At 43.9% G+C, this 15,553-nt stretch overlaps 3 protein-coding genes and 1 pseudogene across 3 annotated transcripts; 2 read left to right on the forward strand and 2 right to left on the reverse strand.

The window, feature by feature from the left end:
- The first annotated feature begins 4,850 nt into the window (after window positions 1-4,850).
- LOC134203646 (trypsin-1-like) lies at window positions 4,851-5,730 on the forward strand (annotated as a pseudogene).
- Window positions 5,731-6,432: 702 nt separating this feature from the next.
- Window positions 6,433-7,316, forward strand: LOC134203643 (trypsin-1-like). The gene is made up of 2 exons (XM_062678528.1): window positions 6,433-6,487; window positions 6,548-7,316. The coding sequence occupies exons 1-2, from the start codon at window positions 6,433-6,435 to the stop codon at window positions 7,312-7,314; spliced, it is 822 nt and encodes a 273-aa protein (XP_062534512.1). The 3' UTR covers window positions 7,315-7,316.
- A 4,915-nt stretch (window positions 7,317-12,231) lies between these two features.
- On the reverse strand, window positions 12,232-13,593 carry LOC134203644 (chymotrypsin B-like). The gene is given in 5 exon segments (XM_062678529.1): window positions 12,232-12,753; window positions 12,756-12,872; window positions 12,935-13,084; window positions 13,151-13,461; window positions 13,527-13,593. Coding segments are annotated over 5 exon segments (825 nt in total). The 3' UTR covers window positions 12,232-12,573.
- Window positions 13,594-14,472: 879 nt separating this feature from the next.
- On the reverse strand, window positions 14,473-15,107 carry LOC134203642 (uncharacterized). Its single transcript, XM_062678527.1, has 3 exons — window positions 14,949-15,107; window positions 14,814-14,890; window positions 14,473-14,755 (listed from the first exon to the last, which is right to left on the reverse strand). Exons 1-3 carry the CDS (start codon window positions 15,019-15,021, stop codon window positions 14,603-14,605), a joined length of 303 nt encoding a protein of 100 aa, XP_062534511.1. The 5' UTR covers window positions 15,022-15,107; the 3' UTR covers window positions 14,473-14,602.
- Window positions 15,108-15,553: the final 446 nt, after the last annotated feature.

A 15,553-nucleotide genomic window follows, 5' to 3' on the forward strand; every position in this document is an offset into this window, starting at 1 on the left:
CTCTACTACTTTCTGATCTTCTGTTTTACTTAGGCTTGCAAGGTTTAATACGGTTATTGGTGTTCAAATTTTGGATGCGCATTATCCAACCATCTTTGGCGGTGTACAAGAGAACGGTATGTGGCGGCAAAGAATGAATTATGAGCTTGCCCAACTTCACGGCGAACTTAGTATCCAAAAGGTTGCTAAAGTTGGAAGGGTACAATGAGCAGGGCATGTTGTAAGAATGTCGGACAGCAACCCTGCAAAGATGGTGTTCGCTTCCGACCCGGTAGGTGCAACAATGCGTGGAGCGCAGCGACTGGGCTGACCAGGTGCAGAACGACTTGGCGAGCATGGGGCGCATTCGTGGATGGAGAGATGTGGCCTCGCACCGTCATTGTGGCGTCAAATTCCTAATTCAGTGTTATCTGTTTAGATGTAAGCTGAATAAATTGAGCTTGAGCTTGAGCTTGATTGACTGCTCGTAGTTGCTACTCCATTATGACCAGATCAGCTGTTCTTGCTCAGGGAACCAACAGATGTTTGCTTGGGACAAGCAACCATCTTCAATGTACAAGTACTGGTGATCTCATTTGTTAGGTTGCACTGGCGCCTGCCACGGGAGAATGCAAGCCAATGTAGCGGAGGAAATGATGATGCAATCACTCGTCCACTGCAAGCCGAATATATCTCTGCACTCGCCACGTGTTCATGCGGAATTTATTGGAATTTCTGGGTTAGGTTGGAGAGGCAGAGGTCCGTCTTGGTTAACGAGCTGCCAATGTGATATATAGGAGAAGGTAACTGATGGAATTTCTAATTGGATGTAGGAAACGAGCTCTATAGTTCATTTCCAATTCTAGCAGATTACTGTTAGAATACTAAAGTTGAAGGTATAGGAATAGTAATGGAAACGGTATGGAAGTCCATTTCCAGTTTTAGCGATTGCTAGAACATGAGAAATATAGAGAAAGATACAAAGTAGGAGAATGGAACGGACCTGGGTTATCTGTTTAGATGTAAGCTGAATGAATTAAATAAAAACTTCAGAACTATTTGGAATTAAAGGTAAAACATTAACGGTGCGGTAAGACGACGGTAAGCCTCGGAATGGTAGTTTCTACTGCAATATTTATTTGCGTGTATGTATTATAAAACAAGAAATCACATAAGAGTAACAAGAAAAGCACATAAGAGAGGGAGATAGATTCAGTTATTTCCATCAATTCATATCTATTTCTGTTCATTTGAATGCATTGCAGCAGTTTTGAAAAAAAAAATCGTTTTTGAAAAAAAATTCCAAGGGGGGACCCTTGGGAAAAATGAAAAAAAAAAGAAACAATGTTTTTTTCATAACTGCGGAACGCAATGACCGATCGAGCCAATTTGCAATAGCGAAAAAATAGGAAGGATTCCGCGTCGAATGCAACCTGTTGATACGAGCAACTTAAGGGAAGATCGGGGGAACTAAAGTCATGTCCATTTAGAATCCGGAATCATTTATTGTATTGCAGCGGCACGGAAAGTGCAAGAATTCTTTTACAGCGGTTTGTCTACCTAGGCATCCACTTGCTGTGGTATAAATTTCACGAAGTTTCGTGCAGCGTTTCAAAAATTATTCCAGATGGAAGTCGGAAGGAGAGAAAAAAGTCTGCACACCCACGTTGATAATCCTGCTCTTTGACGATGGAACCTACGTCAAAATGGATTTCGGACAGCTTCCTAGCCAAAAATTCTACATGGTGACAGCACGAGGAGTAGTTCCTGCGAAGTTTAAGTTTGATTTTTGGACAAACTTGCAAAAAAAACGGATGATTTTGGCATGGGATATGCAGCTGTGGGGCAAAGACCTAAGTGTTTGTGACGAATAAGACGATGGACTCGAAGCTGTACAAGGAGTAATGTCTCAAAAACCGCGGTCGACCTTCCATAAAGCCCATAAAGGTCCCGTGAAGTTTTGGCGAGTTGCCACTACAGCCGAGAAGTCATCCAGTGGTACCGCTATAATAACGAAGATTTCATCGATAAAAACATAAACCCACGCAACTGCCCACAGCTCCGGCCCATCGAGACATTTTGGGCAGTAATGAAGCGGAAGCTTAAGAAAAGTGGAAAAAGTGGAAAAACAGCTCGGGACGCGACTCCGATGATCAAAATGTGGAACAAATGTGCCAAGGAAGCTGACTCCGGAGGTGTGCAACTTTGGATGAGAGGAATGAAGAAGAAGGTGCAAATTTTCACTAGAAACAAGAAGAAATTATTTGTATCAATAATTTTTCCTTAAAGTACAGTGAATTACCCTTATTTTGATGTATAAACCTTACTTGTACGTCAATCCGTTACCGAGATACAGATAATTCTATTATTCCGGATTCTAAATGGACATAGCTTTATGGTCGTATGCTGACAGGGAAGAGGGTATTTGCTCCTCTCCGGAGGTGCAAATCTGATCGAGCGTCTGTCCTCCATGTTAGGAGCGGCTCAAAACAGCGTCTGTTCCCCATGTTAGGGGTGGCTGATCATCGTCCAAGTACCAGCGAGGGACTCTAAACTAAACTGTGCACATCATGCTGCATCGTGTCAGCATCTAGAAAGCGTCAGCATCTTCAACGCGATGTAGGTAGCGCAACCCTGGTAATGTAGCCTACCGAAAATTCTACAGCTACCAAGAAAGGCAAAAGTAGAGCAAACGGATTGATTCAACGGCAACAGAGCCGGCAACGAATAAAGGACAACGATTGGAAAGTCGGGTCTTGGAACGTGAGAACTTTGAACGGCGTGAGTGTGGCAGCCATTTACACACCTGGAAACATCCGAGTGGAGACACTTGCTCACAGATAGACCACGTGCTGCTCGACGGACGACATTTCTCGGATGTTATAGATGTAAGGTCATTTAAAGGTCCGAACATTGACTCGGATCACTATCTTGTAGTTGCAAAAATTCGGGCGCGACTCTCCAGCGTCACGAATTCACGAAACAACAGACCGATGCGTTTCAATATCCAACGCTTGTCAGTTGAAGGAGTTGCTGAACAGTACCACCAGAAGCTGGACTAGCGGATTGGAGATGCCACCGGATCTGGCGACGTCAACAGATTGTAGGAAAATATCGAAAATATCCACGAAGCTGTTACTACAACAGCGCAGGAAGTGTTAGGCACTGCACAGCGATGCCAATGAAATGGTTGGTTTGATGAAGAGTGTCAGCGAGTGACGGACGAGATAAATTTTGCTAGGAGTCGAATGCTAGTGGCTCGTACCCGTTCCAACAGAGAGCGGTACAGTGTAGCAAGGGCAGAAGAGAAACGAATCCGCAGAAAAAAAGGCAACACGAAGAGAGTGTGAAGCGCAGGAGAACATGGATAGAAACGATATGTGGAGGTTTTACGCAATTGTCAATGGCACGCGGCATAAGACTGCGCCAGTGCCCGAGGTGATGAAAACCCAAACGAGCTGTAACTTCTTTGAACTTCTGTTACAAAAAAGTGCTGTAACCCAATAACAAGTTCTGATATAAATCAGTTACCATCTTCTGACGGGTACTGTAGAACAATGAACACTGGGCTCGCACCGGAAACACGCATGTCACGAATGAGCGGCGAGGGCTTCAGCATGGCCATAAAGACTGTGCGGAGGTCGGAAAAAGGCCGTTAGATTATTGTGGCTTGCCAAAACGTCAAAGGTTATTAAAGTCCCCTGTGCGATAGCATAAGGAGGAGCCAATCTTGAGTGTACAGTTAAATTACTACCAAGTTTGAATAATTTTTGGTGGCTCCAAAAATGTCAAATATAATCACTTTACCCCACATATTCTCTTTAGCTTTAGGCGTTCTTAATCATGATAATATGTGAAGTAGAGTGATTGAAATTTTGTTTTTCTGCTCGCTTATGCTTAAACGATCACATTTGCCCACAAATAATCTTTTTGCTCGAAATCCACTCTGCTGCTTCTGGAGAGTCGCATCGTTTTTCTCATGAATCTGGGTAAAAAAAAGAACACAGTTAGGTCATTCTTTTATGAATTTACCCAACATCCTGTGGACCGGGAAAATTGCGGTATCGCGGATATTATGGAATTTATTATGTTGAAATTTTTACTTATGGTGACTGTTAGCAATGCACTTTTCGGTGGTTATTTGGCGTTTCAGTCTATATTGTGAATGAAAAACAACTATATGTCTTCTGCCTCCAACGTTTCGATCCTTATTGGATCTTTTCCTTCCAATAAGGATCGAAACGTTGGAGAAAGAAAAACATATAGTTGTTTTTCATTCACAATATAGACTGAAACGCCAACAACCACCGATAAATGAAATTATTACCTAAATTGGTATAAATAAAAGTTTTTATACGATTGACAGCCTGCATGATTTTACATATCGATACTCATAATTCAAGGAACGCTAATATGAATGATTTGCAGAACCAGGAGCATCTTACGTTGCTTCGACAGGAGTTATCTCAATCGATTAGAAAATACTGTGAAAACCCATTGCTTTGGTGTTACCCATTGGTCTTACCAATTTGATAAGCAAACTCATACGAACCGCATTTAGATTAAGCAAAGACAAACGAACTTACAAAAAACTTCTGACCATGCCTTGTTATAGTAAATATAGTTTGGTTAATCAAATAGACATTCTAAATCACTGGTGAAAATATCATTATCCTGTTCCATGGCCAAGAATTATCGACAAAAACAAGTTTAAGTCTGATTCTCTATGATCAAAATCAGTTCGGTATCAGAATAAATGCATTTTAACAAACGATCTCATCTAAAGCAATAATTGTATAAGCAACACCCCCAAACCCCAAGTTATATAAATAGAAGCTTATGCAGTCAAAAGCTACAGTTGGTTTGCAAAAATGAAACTTCTAGCATTGTTCCTGTTCGCAGTTGTTGCTGTCTCGGCAGCTCCTCGTAAGTAGATTTAATTTGTGCATACGTTAATGAATTTAACTAATTGTCCTTTATTTTAAAGACAACGACTACATTGAGCTAGCCAAAGGAGGACGCGTAGTCGGTGGAATCAATGCTTTGCCAAATGAGTTTCCAAGTATTGTGTCGGTTCAAAGGTTGATCCTTACCCTCTCGGCTCACATCTGCGGTGGTACCATCATCAATGGACGTTTCGTCTTGACCGCTGCTCATTGCATTACTGAATCCCCTGAGAATGCGCGCTTCGCCATCTGGGCTGGATCGCACGACATTACTGTTGCCGAAACTAACCGTCAGACCATTAACGTGGACGAAGCCATTGTGCACCCGGAATACCTCGGAGGAGTGAACCCATCGGACGTTGCAGTGATGCGTCTGTCCAGTTACCTAAACTTCAACGCCTTCGTTCAACCAGCCAATCTACAGCCAGCTGGCGTCACCGCACAACCTGGTCCGGCTACTCTCGCCGGATGGGGAAGCACTTTCTTCCACTACCGTTCCATCGATGCCCGCTATTTTGCAAAGGTCGTCAAACCCATCATTGATTACGATACTTGCACCGAAGCCAACGGAGGAGCAGGAAACAGCCCGCTGGGAGTTACCAACGTCTGCACTGGACCGCTAACTGGAGGAGTATCTGCTTGTTCCGGAGATTCCGGTGGCCCACTCTACACTATCACTGGCGGAGTGCAGACTCAGGTCGGTATTGTTTCTTGGGGATGGATGCCATGCGGATCGATTGGACGCCCTTCGGTATATGTCGGTATTTCTCACTATCGTGATTGGATTGATGCCAATTCAGCGTAAAAACTAATAAACTTGTATTTATCGCATTGAAACTTGTTGGTGTTATTTATTTAGATTTCTAGATAGCATCGAGAAACTTAAAAAATATCTACGCAGGTGGCTGATTATTGTAAAAATTCAATCAAATCAAATCTAATCTATTTAAATAATGATAAAGCATGTTTAGCTTGAGTTGCGTTTAATATCGCCAAACGTCAATCGTTTGCGTTAATCCTATGCTCTTTATTCGGAGTAACACCACAATTGAGGCCAAACCTACTCAATATCAGATAGAAATATGGCAATTCATTTTATGTCTTAAAATGTTGTCCTGTTACGAATCGAATTGTAACTAGAATTTGAACCCAGCCTTTTCATCTAGCATCCATATTCCATTTTATTGGATGCCGCAACTAAGTTAAATGTGATCCTACAAAAAAAACTTATCAAAGTGAAAATCTCTTTGATAACCGTACCATACGTAGCGCGTCAATACGATGAAGTAGTAATCATATGATTATCGGATATTGTGAATTTCCCGAACATTACGCAGGTTATTCTGAACGATAAGCAACCACTTGCCTATCAACATATGGTAGCGCGGATTTTTGAAGATAACGGAAGCGTTTGAACTTTACCAAAATGTGCCTCTGACTATGAACTGCCTTAAATGTATAAATAGGTACAGCTCTACTCGATGAAGCCTACAGTAATTCGTCGAAAATGAAACTGTTGGTGCTTTTAGTTGGCTTGATCGCTGCTGTCTCTGCAGCGCCTAGTAAGTACTATTCATCCGTTCTGCGTTGCATCACATTCTATAAACTTAATTTATTTTAAGGCAAGGACTACATTGAATTGGCCCGTGGAGGACGCGTGGTCGGTGGAATCAATGCCCTCCCAAATGAGTTTCCTAGCATTGTATCTGTCCAACGTTTGATTTTGACTCTATCGGCCCATATCTGTGGTGGTACCGTCATTAACCAGCGATGGGTCCTGACAGCTGCTCATTGTATCACTGAATCGCCTGAGAATGCTCGGTTCGCCATTTGGGCCGGTTCACATGATATCACCGTTACGGAAAGCGCCCGCCAGGTGGTAAACGTGGATATTTCTATCGTTCATCCAGAGTACCTTGGTGGAGTGAATCCATCGGATGTGGCCGTCATGCGTTTGGCTAGCTACTTGAACTTCAACAATTTCGTCCAACCAGCCAATCTGCAACCGGCAGGATCAACTGCTCAGCCCGGCCCAGCAACTCTGGCCGGATGGGGCAGCACCTCCACCACCAACAACCCATCGATGCCCGCCATCCTGCAGAAGGTTGTGAAACCAATCATTGATTACGATACTTGCGTCCAGGCCAATGGCGGCGAAGGAAACAGTCCCCTCGGAACAACCAACGTTTGCACTGGCCCTCTGACCGGAGGAATTTCGGCCTGCTCTGGAGATTCTGGCGGCCCACTGTACACCATTGCCAATGGTGTGCAGACCCAGGTCGGTATTGTATCCTGGGGATGGATGCCATGCGGTTCTATTGGACGCCCATCTGTTTATGTTGGTATTTCTCACTACCGCTCTTGGATCGATTCCAATTCTGTATTGTAAAATGTTTCTCAACCAATCAACATGCAATAAATTTTATTTTTGGTTTTAGTTATGTTTTGTTTTTGTGCTTTCTCCAGGTCATACATTTTTTTTCTAGTGATACAGTACCGAGGTGTGCTGAACTGACTACTTATTACGCTACAAAAGATTTTTGGATAAGAGAGTCATATAAGCAATAATTTAGCTCGACGAATTCAAGACAAAATTTTCAAAACGACTTATCTGCTTTTGTAAACAAAGATTCAAACGACGATTTGACGAATCTGATAGCTCTCCCACGCAAACCAACACCATCAACAGGAAGCGGAAACCTTCACCTACCTATTGATGGTGTTGGTTTGCGTAGGAGAGTTATCAGATTCGTCAAATCGTCGATTGAATCTTTGTTTACAAAAGCAGATAAGTCGTTTTGAAAATTTTGTCTTGAATTGAAGTTTGTATGTAATGTGTGAGTGTGTGCTAATATGCATGGTTTGTGCACTCGTTGTTATGTTGTTTTCTATGAATACTCTAGTCGCATGGGTAGGAGTCTGCGAGTTTTTGGGATATTTTGAGATTCTTTGGAAAACTCTAATATTAAGAGTAAATCTGCCGTCCCAAACAGTTGTCTAATGTCTCTTTAACCAACTAAGCTACAAAGGTCCTCCGTCGGCTTTTGCGACCTAGCGGCTACTTAGTGGGCTCGAGATTCCCAAATTGGACGCATAGTCGACCGACATAGGCCAACTGAGGGTCGTGGGCTCGAATCCCATCGAAGGGAAAGTGGTTACCTCAAATACATTTTTCAAATCAATATCTTCCACATAATGTAGGGGAACGGTTCGGCACTTCATCTGTAAATTAATATCCAAGTCGGGTAATTTAATACCTGGAATATAGGCAATTAACTTCAATTGAACTATCCAATGCCATTTTTAGATGATGATCCTTTACCCTGGAAGTTACCAGAAGTATCCATCAGTGGATTTGAAAAAACTAGAATCGATTGCTGGTAAGTCTAGTACAGTGGATTAAAATGTACTGTCTTGAACTGTAAATCTGTTGATGGTCACGTGTTGCATGTGTGACGGTCATGTAACACAAATTATTGTAGCATGACAGAAAAAAAGTCATGAGCTACCGTGTGTCACAAATGAAACGAATGAAAAATAATTTAGAAGGTGATGAATGCATCATCAATGGAGCTAAATATTTGAAAATAATACAGTTAATTATACGCTGACATCGCTTTTTGTGCTTTTTTACGCGGATTGTGGGATTCATAAGTTTATTTTCCTATTTTCCGGGTGTTGGCCACCCGAAAAGAACAATAATTACAATATTATGAAAACTCGATTTGCATATACACAGCAAGTGAAAGATTCAAGAAAGCTGAACGCTAATTTATACAAAATGTTTTTTTCTTTCACGCGAGTAAAAACCACTTGAAATCGATTTCGTTGAGCCGTTTCTTACGTTTATTTTAAAATTCACGTTCACGGATTATCGATATTGATTTATTAGCTTTTTTCGGCGTGCATCTTTTTCAAAATCAATTAGGACCATTTGAAAAAATCCCAAGAAATATGACCATAACATGTGTCCTTGTCCTTTTTCGGGCAGCAGGGACTATGTCCAAGGACGATCCCTCCCCAGGCCATCTGCGAGTTGTGAGGCTTGCCTAGGATGTGGTGGGGTTTGACAGTGGGCCCTGTTAAACCTCTATAAAAATCTGCATGTATCCGCAAGTAGGCCCCACCAAAGCGACCGTGTGCCGCTCAAAGCGCACAAGCCCAAGTCCTGGTGTTAGGTGGGACGCTAAACAGCCCTGACACGATGGCCCTCCGGCGAGACAGGAGGTTTGCGCAGGCTCAATAAGCCGCCTGGAAAACCAATAATTACGAACAATATAAGAGATAATGCGACTCGATATAATCGGAAAAGACCTAGGGGACGAATAAAGGATCACGATTGGAAGCTTGGAACATGGAACTGCAAGTCGCTAGGTTTCGCAGGTTGCGACAGGATGATCTACGATGAATTATATCCCCGCAACTTCGACGTCGTGGCGCTGCAGGAGATTTGCTGGACAGGACAGAAAGTGTGGAAAAGCGGGCATCGGGCGGCTACCTTCTACCAAAGCTGTGGCACCACCAACGAGCTGGGAACCGGCTTCATAGTGCTGGGTAAGATGCGCCAACGCGTGATTGGGTGGGAGCCAATCAACGCAAGGATGTGCAAGCTGAGGATTACAGGCCGTTTCTTCAACTATAGCATCATCAACGTGCACTGCCCACACGAAGGGAGACCCGACGACGAGAAAGAAGCGTTCTACGCACTGGAGCAGACATACGATGGATGCCCACTGCGGGACGTCAAAATCGTCATCGGTGACATGAACGCTCAGGTAGGAAGGGAGGGAATGTATAGACCGGTCATCGGACCGGGTAGTCTGCATACCGTATCGAATGACAACGGCCAACGATGCATAAACTTCGCAGCCTCCCGCGGAATGGTAGTCCGAAGCATCTTCTTTCCCCGCAAAAATATCCACAAGGCCACAAGGAGATCACCTAACCAAGAAACGGAAAACCAAATCGACCACGTTCTAATCGACGGTAAAATCTTCTCCGACATCACGAACGTCCGCACTTACCGCAGTGCGAATATTGAATCCGACCACTACCTCGTTGCAGTATGCCTGCGCTCAAAACTCTCGGTGATGTACAACACGCGTCGAAGTCGGACGCCGCGGCATAACAAGACGATAGACTAGCCCAAGAATACGCGCAGCAGCTGGAAGTGGCACTCCCAACGGCAGCGCAGCTAGGCGCGACATCTCTTGAAGATGACTGGAGAGATATTCGATTCGCCATTGGACGCACCGCAACCGCTGCACTTGGCAAGGTGCCCCCGGATCAGAGAAACGGCTGGTATGACGGCGAATGTGAGCAGTTAGTAGAAGAGAAGAATGCAGCGAGATTGCTGCAACACCGCACGAGGGCGAACAAGGCACGATATAGGTGGGTGACAGACAAAACTCAATTTTCCGGAGGAAAAATCGCTAGCAGGAAGATCGAGACCGTGAATAGACGGAGCAACTGTACCGCGCTAATAACACACGAAAGTTCTATGAGAAGTTAAACCGTTCACGTAAGGGTCACGTACCACAGCCTGATATGTGTAAGGAAAAAAACGAGAATCTCCTTACGAACGAGCGTGAGGTGATCCAAAGATGGCGGCAACACTACGAAGAACACCTGACTGGCGATGTGGCCGAGGATGTGGCAGACGAAGATGGCGGTATGGTGATGGACCTGGGAGAACGCGCGCAGGACATAGTTTTACCTGCTCCGGATCTCCAATAAATCCAGGAGGAGATTGGCCGGCTGAAGAACAACAAAGTCCCTGAGGTCGACCTTCTACCAGGAGAGCTATTTAAACACGGTGGTGAGGCACTGGCTAGAGCGCTGCACTGGGTCATTACCAAGATTTGGGAGGAGGAAGTTTTTCCGCAGGAGTGGGTGGGAGGTGTCGTGTGTCCCATCTACAAAAAAGGCGATAACCTGGATTGTAGCAACTACCGCGCAATCACATTGCTGAACGCCGGTACTCTCCCAAATTTTATGCCGTAGATTAGCACCAATTGCAAGGGAGTTCGTAGAGAAGTACCAGGCGCGTTTTATGAGCGAACGCTTCAACACGGACCAGGTGTTCGCCATTCGCCAAGTACTGCAGAAATGCCGCGAATACAACGTACCCATACATCATCTATTCATCGACTTCAAAGCCGCATATGATCCAATCGATCGGGACCAGCCATGGTAGCTAATGCACGAACACGGATTTCCGGATAAACTGACACGGTTGATCAAAGCGACGATGGATCGGGTGATGTGCGTAGTTCGAGTTTCAGGGGCATTCTCGAGTCCCTTCGAAACCCGTAGAGGGTTACGGCAAGGTGATGGTCTTTCGTGTCTGCTATTCAACATCGCTTTGGAAGGGGTAATACGAAGAGCAGGGATTAACACGAGTGGTTCAATTTTCAATAAGTCCGTCCAGCTATTTGGCTTCGCCGACGACATAGATATTATGGCACGTAGCTTTGAGAAAATGGAGGAAGCCTACATCAGACTGAAGAGGGAAACCAAGCGGATCGGACTAGTCATCAACACGTCGAAGACGAAGTACATGATAGGAAGAGGTTCAAGAGAAGACAATGTGAGCCACCCACCGCGAGTTTGCATCGGTGGTGACGAAATCGAGGTGGTAGAAGAATTTGTGTACTTGGGCGCACTGGTGACTGCCGAAAATGATATCAGCGGAGAAATTCGGAGACGCATAGTGGCTGGAAATCGTACGTACTTTGGACTCCGCAAGACGCTCCGATCGAATAGAGTTCGCCGCCGTACCAAACTGACAATCTACAAAACGCTCATTAGACCGGTAGCCCTCTACGGACACGAGACCTGGACGATGCTCATGGAGGACCAACGCGCACTTGGAGTTTTTGAAAGGAAAGTGCTGCGTACTATCTATGGTGGGATGCAGATGACGGACGGTACATGGAGGAGGTGAATGAACCACGAGTTGCATGAGCTGCTGGGAGAACCATCCATCGTTCACATCGCGAAAAATCGGAAGACTACGGTGGGCCGGGCATCGTAGCCAGAAAGTCGGATAGTAACCCGGTTAAAATGGTTCTCGACAACGATCCGACGGGCACAAGAAGGCGAGGTGCGCAGCGGGCAAGGTGGATCGATCAGGTGGAAGATGACTTGCGGACCCTCCGTAGACTGCGTGGTTGGCGACGTGTAGCCTTGGACCGAGACGAATGGAGAAGACTCTTATATACGGCACAGGCCACTTCGGCCTTAGTCTGAATAAGTAAATATTTATATGCCCGCCAATGTATGAATATGTATTTTGTGTGACAAGTACAATGGATACACTATGCCCAGGGAGTCAAGAATGTTTCCCACCCGAAAACATCCTGATCAACTCGTCATCTCCGGATTGGAAATCCTACGTCTTTGCACGCAAGGATAAGTGGAGACCCATCCCCTCCTGACAGATTTTTTTGGCTACAATGCTGGTGAGCTACGTAGAGCAAAATATTTAAAAAGGAAATTTCTTGGACACAATCAGTTTAAATTTCATTGAAAACATATTTAATGATAAATTATTACTGAGCGTCTTAGGGGAAATGTTACAGAGTTAAAAGACTTCACTATTCCATTTACTTCCACTATAATACAATTTAAGGAACACATCAATAGTTTAGTTCTGCACAAGATTCGGAGTAATAACGTCGAGAATCCAGTTGATGTGAGGCGAAATAAGAGTATGCATCGACGGTCCGCTACCGCACGGGCTAACCGTCCAGGATGGTATCGCTATCAAATTGAAGGCTTGCTGCTCTGTAGCAATAATGACTGGACCACCGGAATCCCCTGACGCAGGTTCCCTGCGCCATCAGAACCGTTATCAGTACAGATGGTATCAGTTGTCAGATAAGCAGCCAGATAACCGAGTCGTTGGTAACATTGTTCGTTTGACAGTATTGGAACGGTGGCGGCCTTCACAGTGAGCGTTTCAAAACTGATTATGTTTCAATATATTTTTATGACTTCATCCATACCTGTAAACCATTTGCTCGCCATCCTGCTACGTCGTACGAAGATAATCCATAACCGACAATTGTGGCCTCGTTAGATGGAAGCGGCTGTCCATCCCAAATTGTAATGGGTTGTACGTTGTCACTGAAAACCAGTGGTTTCTTGAGCAAAACCTATGGTAGAAGAAACCGAATAAAATGAAACAAGTGCATTGTCCACTCAATTACGGACGAACACACCAACGCCAAATCGTTTCCTTTTTGTCCCTGGACATAAGCCGGGCTGGTTTGAACCAGCTGGATGGTGCGGGCTTGGCGTAGGCCACAAACAACCAATATACGAGCGATATCTAGGCCGAAAATGCAATGAGCGGAAGTGAGCAGCCAGTTCTGATTTACGACCGTTCCCCCGCACAACCAGCTCCATTGGCCGTTATCTACTGGCGGTCCCGTATTTCTCTGACGGATGGAACAAATGAAGGGAATTGCACTGATGGTGATGCTGTAGCCACCGACGATCCGAAAAGCCGTTGAAGTAGCATTGGGCTCATCTATACGAGGAATAATCTGGCAATTCTCTAAAGGGAGGGACAGAGCATCTGACATGGATACTTACCTGATGTCGTCGATGCCGAGTAAAATAAAAGCAAACCAAAAAGAAGAACAATGAATGAACGGTTCATGATTGGGCTGTCGGACGATCGGTTGTCGAATGTTGTCAAAGGGTGGCATATGACTAGCGTGATTTACAACGGATATATCAACTGGTTACAGTGAACCTTTGTTCTGGATATGAATAGGCTCCGAACGGCAATTGAAAGTGGAACGGTTGCATCACTGCATCATCCACTGAGAGCATTGAGAATGGCACAGGCATCAGATAGCACACAATTAGCTTCAGAAATTGCGAAACCTCAGATAACATAGTCGATAAAGGTACGTAAAATACCAATCAGAGAAGTCCTGGGTTCGATTCTCTGACTGCTCGATTGAAATTTTGGGTTAGAAAACTATAGAGCTTTTCACACAATATACACATTTGTGCATTGGTTATTGAAAATAACATCTTGAAAGTATATTTTACAGAACATGAATAGGCATAGTTCATACATCTAATTTTTATTGGTGATGTTTTATGTCAAGTACTGTACACGTTTGCAAAACGTATGTATCGCAATCTAAATATCCTATAAGTTGGGAGTCGGCATGAGTAAGTGAGCTTGCAAATGCCTGGAAGATAATGCAACCTGAGGTGGTTAATAGAAGTGGCATTGATTTATCGGAGAAACGGTTGAGGCTGATGGGAATGACGTTGGCCGCTTCTGGAGTTGTGGTTGGTAGCACTTGCACGGACTACTTATCGTGATTTAATGTTGATTGTTCAGACATAATAGGTGTGCGTTTGTCATCAGATTGATATGGATTATATTGTGATTAGCTACCACTAAAATACATAAAGCAATAATATATTGGATGAGATGAGGTACATATTTTATTGTTCATGATCTTTTAGAATGAATTGTGGTTCTCTCGGAATTAGTTAAAAAGAAGTTGTAGTCAGCTAACTTTATATAACACATAAACATGTATTTCAAATTGTTATAGTTAATTATTATAATAGTCATTTGTTCGAATGTTTCACACGTTTTACGTCTTGAAAACATTTATAACGTTTTGAAGTTTGAAACTGCCTCAATAATTTACTTGTGGTATTTGGTTACCCGTGTTGATCAATGAATTGCCCGTGTTGGTGGGAACATACGGTACTGGCTTGTACTTCAATTCTTCCGAACTATCGTCGTGGCTGTTACTGGACGAAGACCATTTGGCGTCCGATTGAAGAAGCTGCGATTGAACTCATTTTATTCTTGGCATCCCAATCTAACTGAGTCATTTAACTTACCCGTATAAGATCATCCTTACTGAGCTGCTTTAAATTGTTTTCGGAAATTATGTCTTGGCGGTATGCAGGGGTGCTTTCTTTAAGAGGAGGAAAAATGTACTTCACGGAACCGCTGAATGGAAAATCACCACTTACCAATTTTGGCAATTAGGACGAATGCCACCAACAGCAGCAGTGCCATGCGAAGCGCACTTGTTGTAGTTTTCATTTTAATTGGACTAGTCTCGTTGCGTCTTGCTGGGAGATGCTACCAGAACGTAATGGCTAAGCGATTGTGTCTGACGTTAGCTTTTAATATTTCTATAACGAAGAGATTCTGCTTCGCGGTGCAGTTTTTTTTTGCGATCTTTCACTCAGTTCTGGACGGTTGCAAAGATGATAACGAGGTGCACAATGGTTTTACTATGGGTCATAATATCACGACTTTGATCTCAATGGAATAGAACAATTTTGACTTCCACGTACGTGAGAATGTATTAAAGGCATCATGGTAAAGGCTGCCTTACACCTCGGGAAAATTTTCCGCCGGAATTTGATCCCCGTGTATTTTAAAGGGGGCCGGGATTTTTATTTTCCGTGCCTAAATTCCGAAAACATCGCATATGCAAAAATACATGGGGAAAAAATCCGCGGATTAAAATCCCGAGGTGTGAGGCTACCTTAAGCGTTAATTTAAACAGGCGATTTTTGATAATTCTACGAAGTTCGATCGAAGTTTGATTCTCTAATAGGATTGCTCT

This window comes from Armigeres subalbatus, unplaced genomic scaffold (genome assembly GCF_024139115.2).
Source record: "Armigeres subalbatus isolate Guangzhou_Male unplaced genomic scaffold, GZ_Asu_2 Contig2036, whole genome shotgun sequence".
In the NCBI taxonomy this organism is placed as follows: Eukaryota; Metazoa; Arthropoda; class Insecta; order Diptera; family Culicidae; genus Armigeres; species Armigeres subalbatus.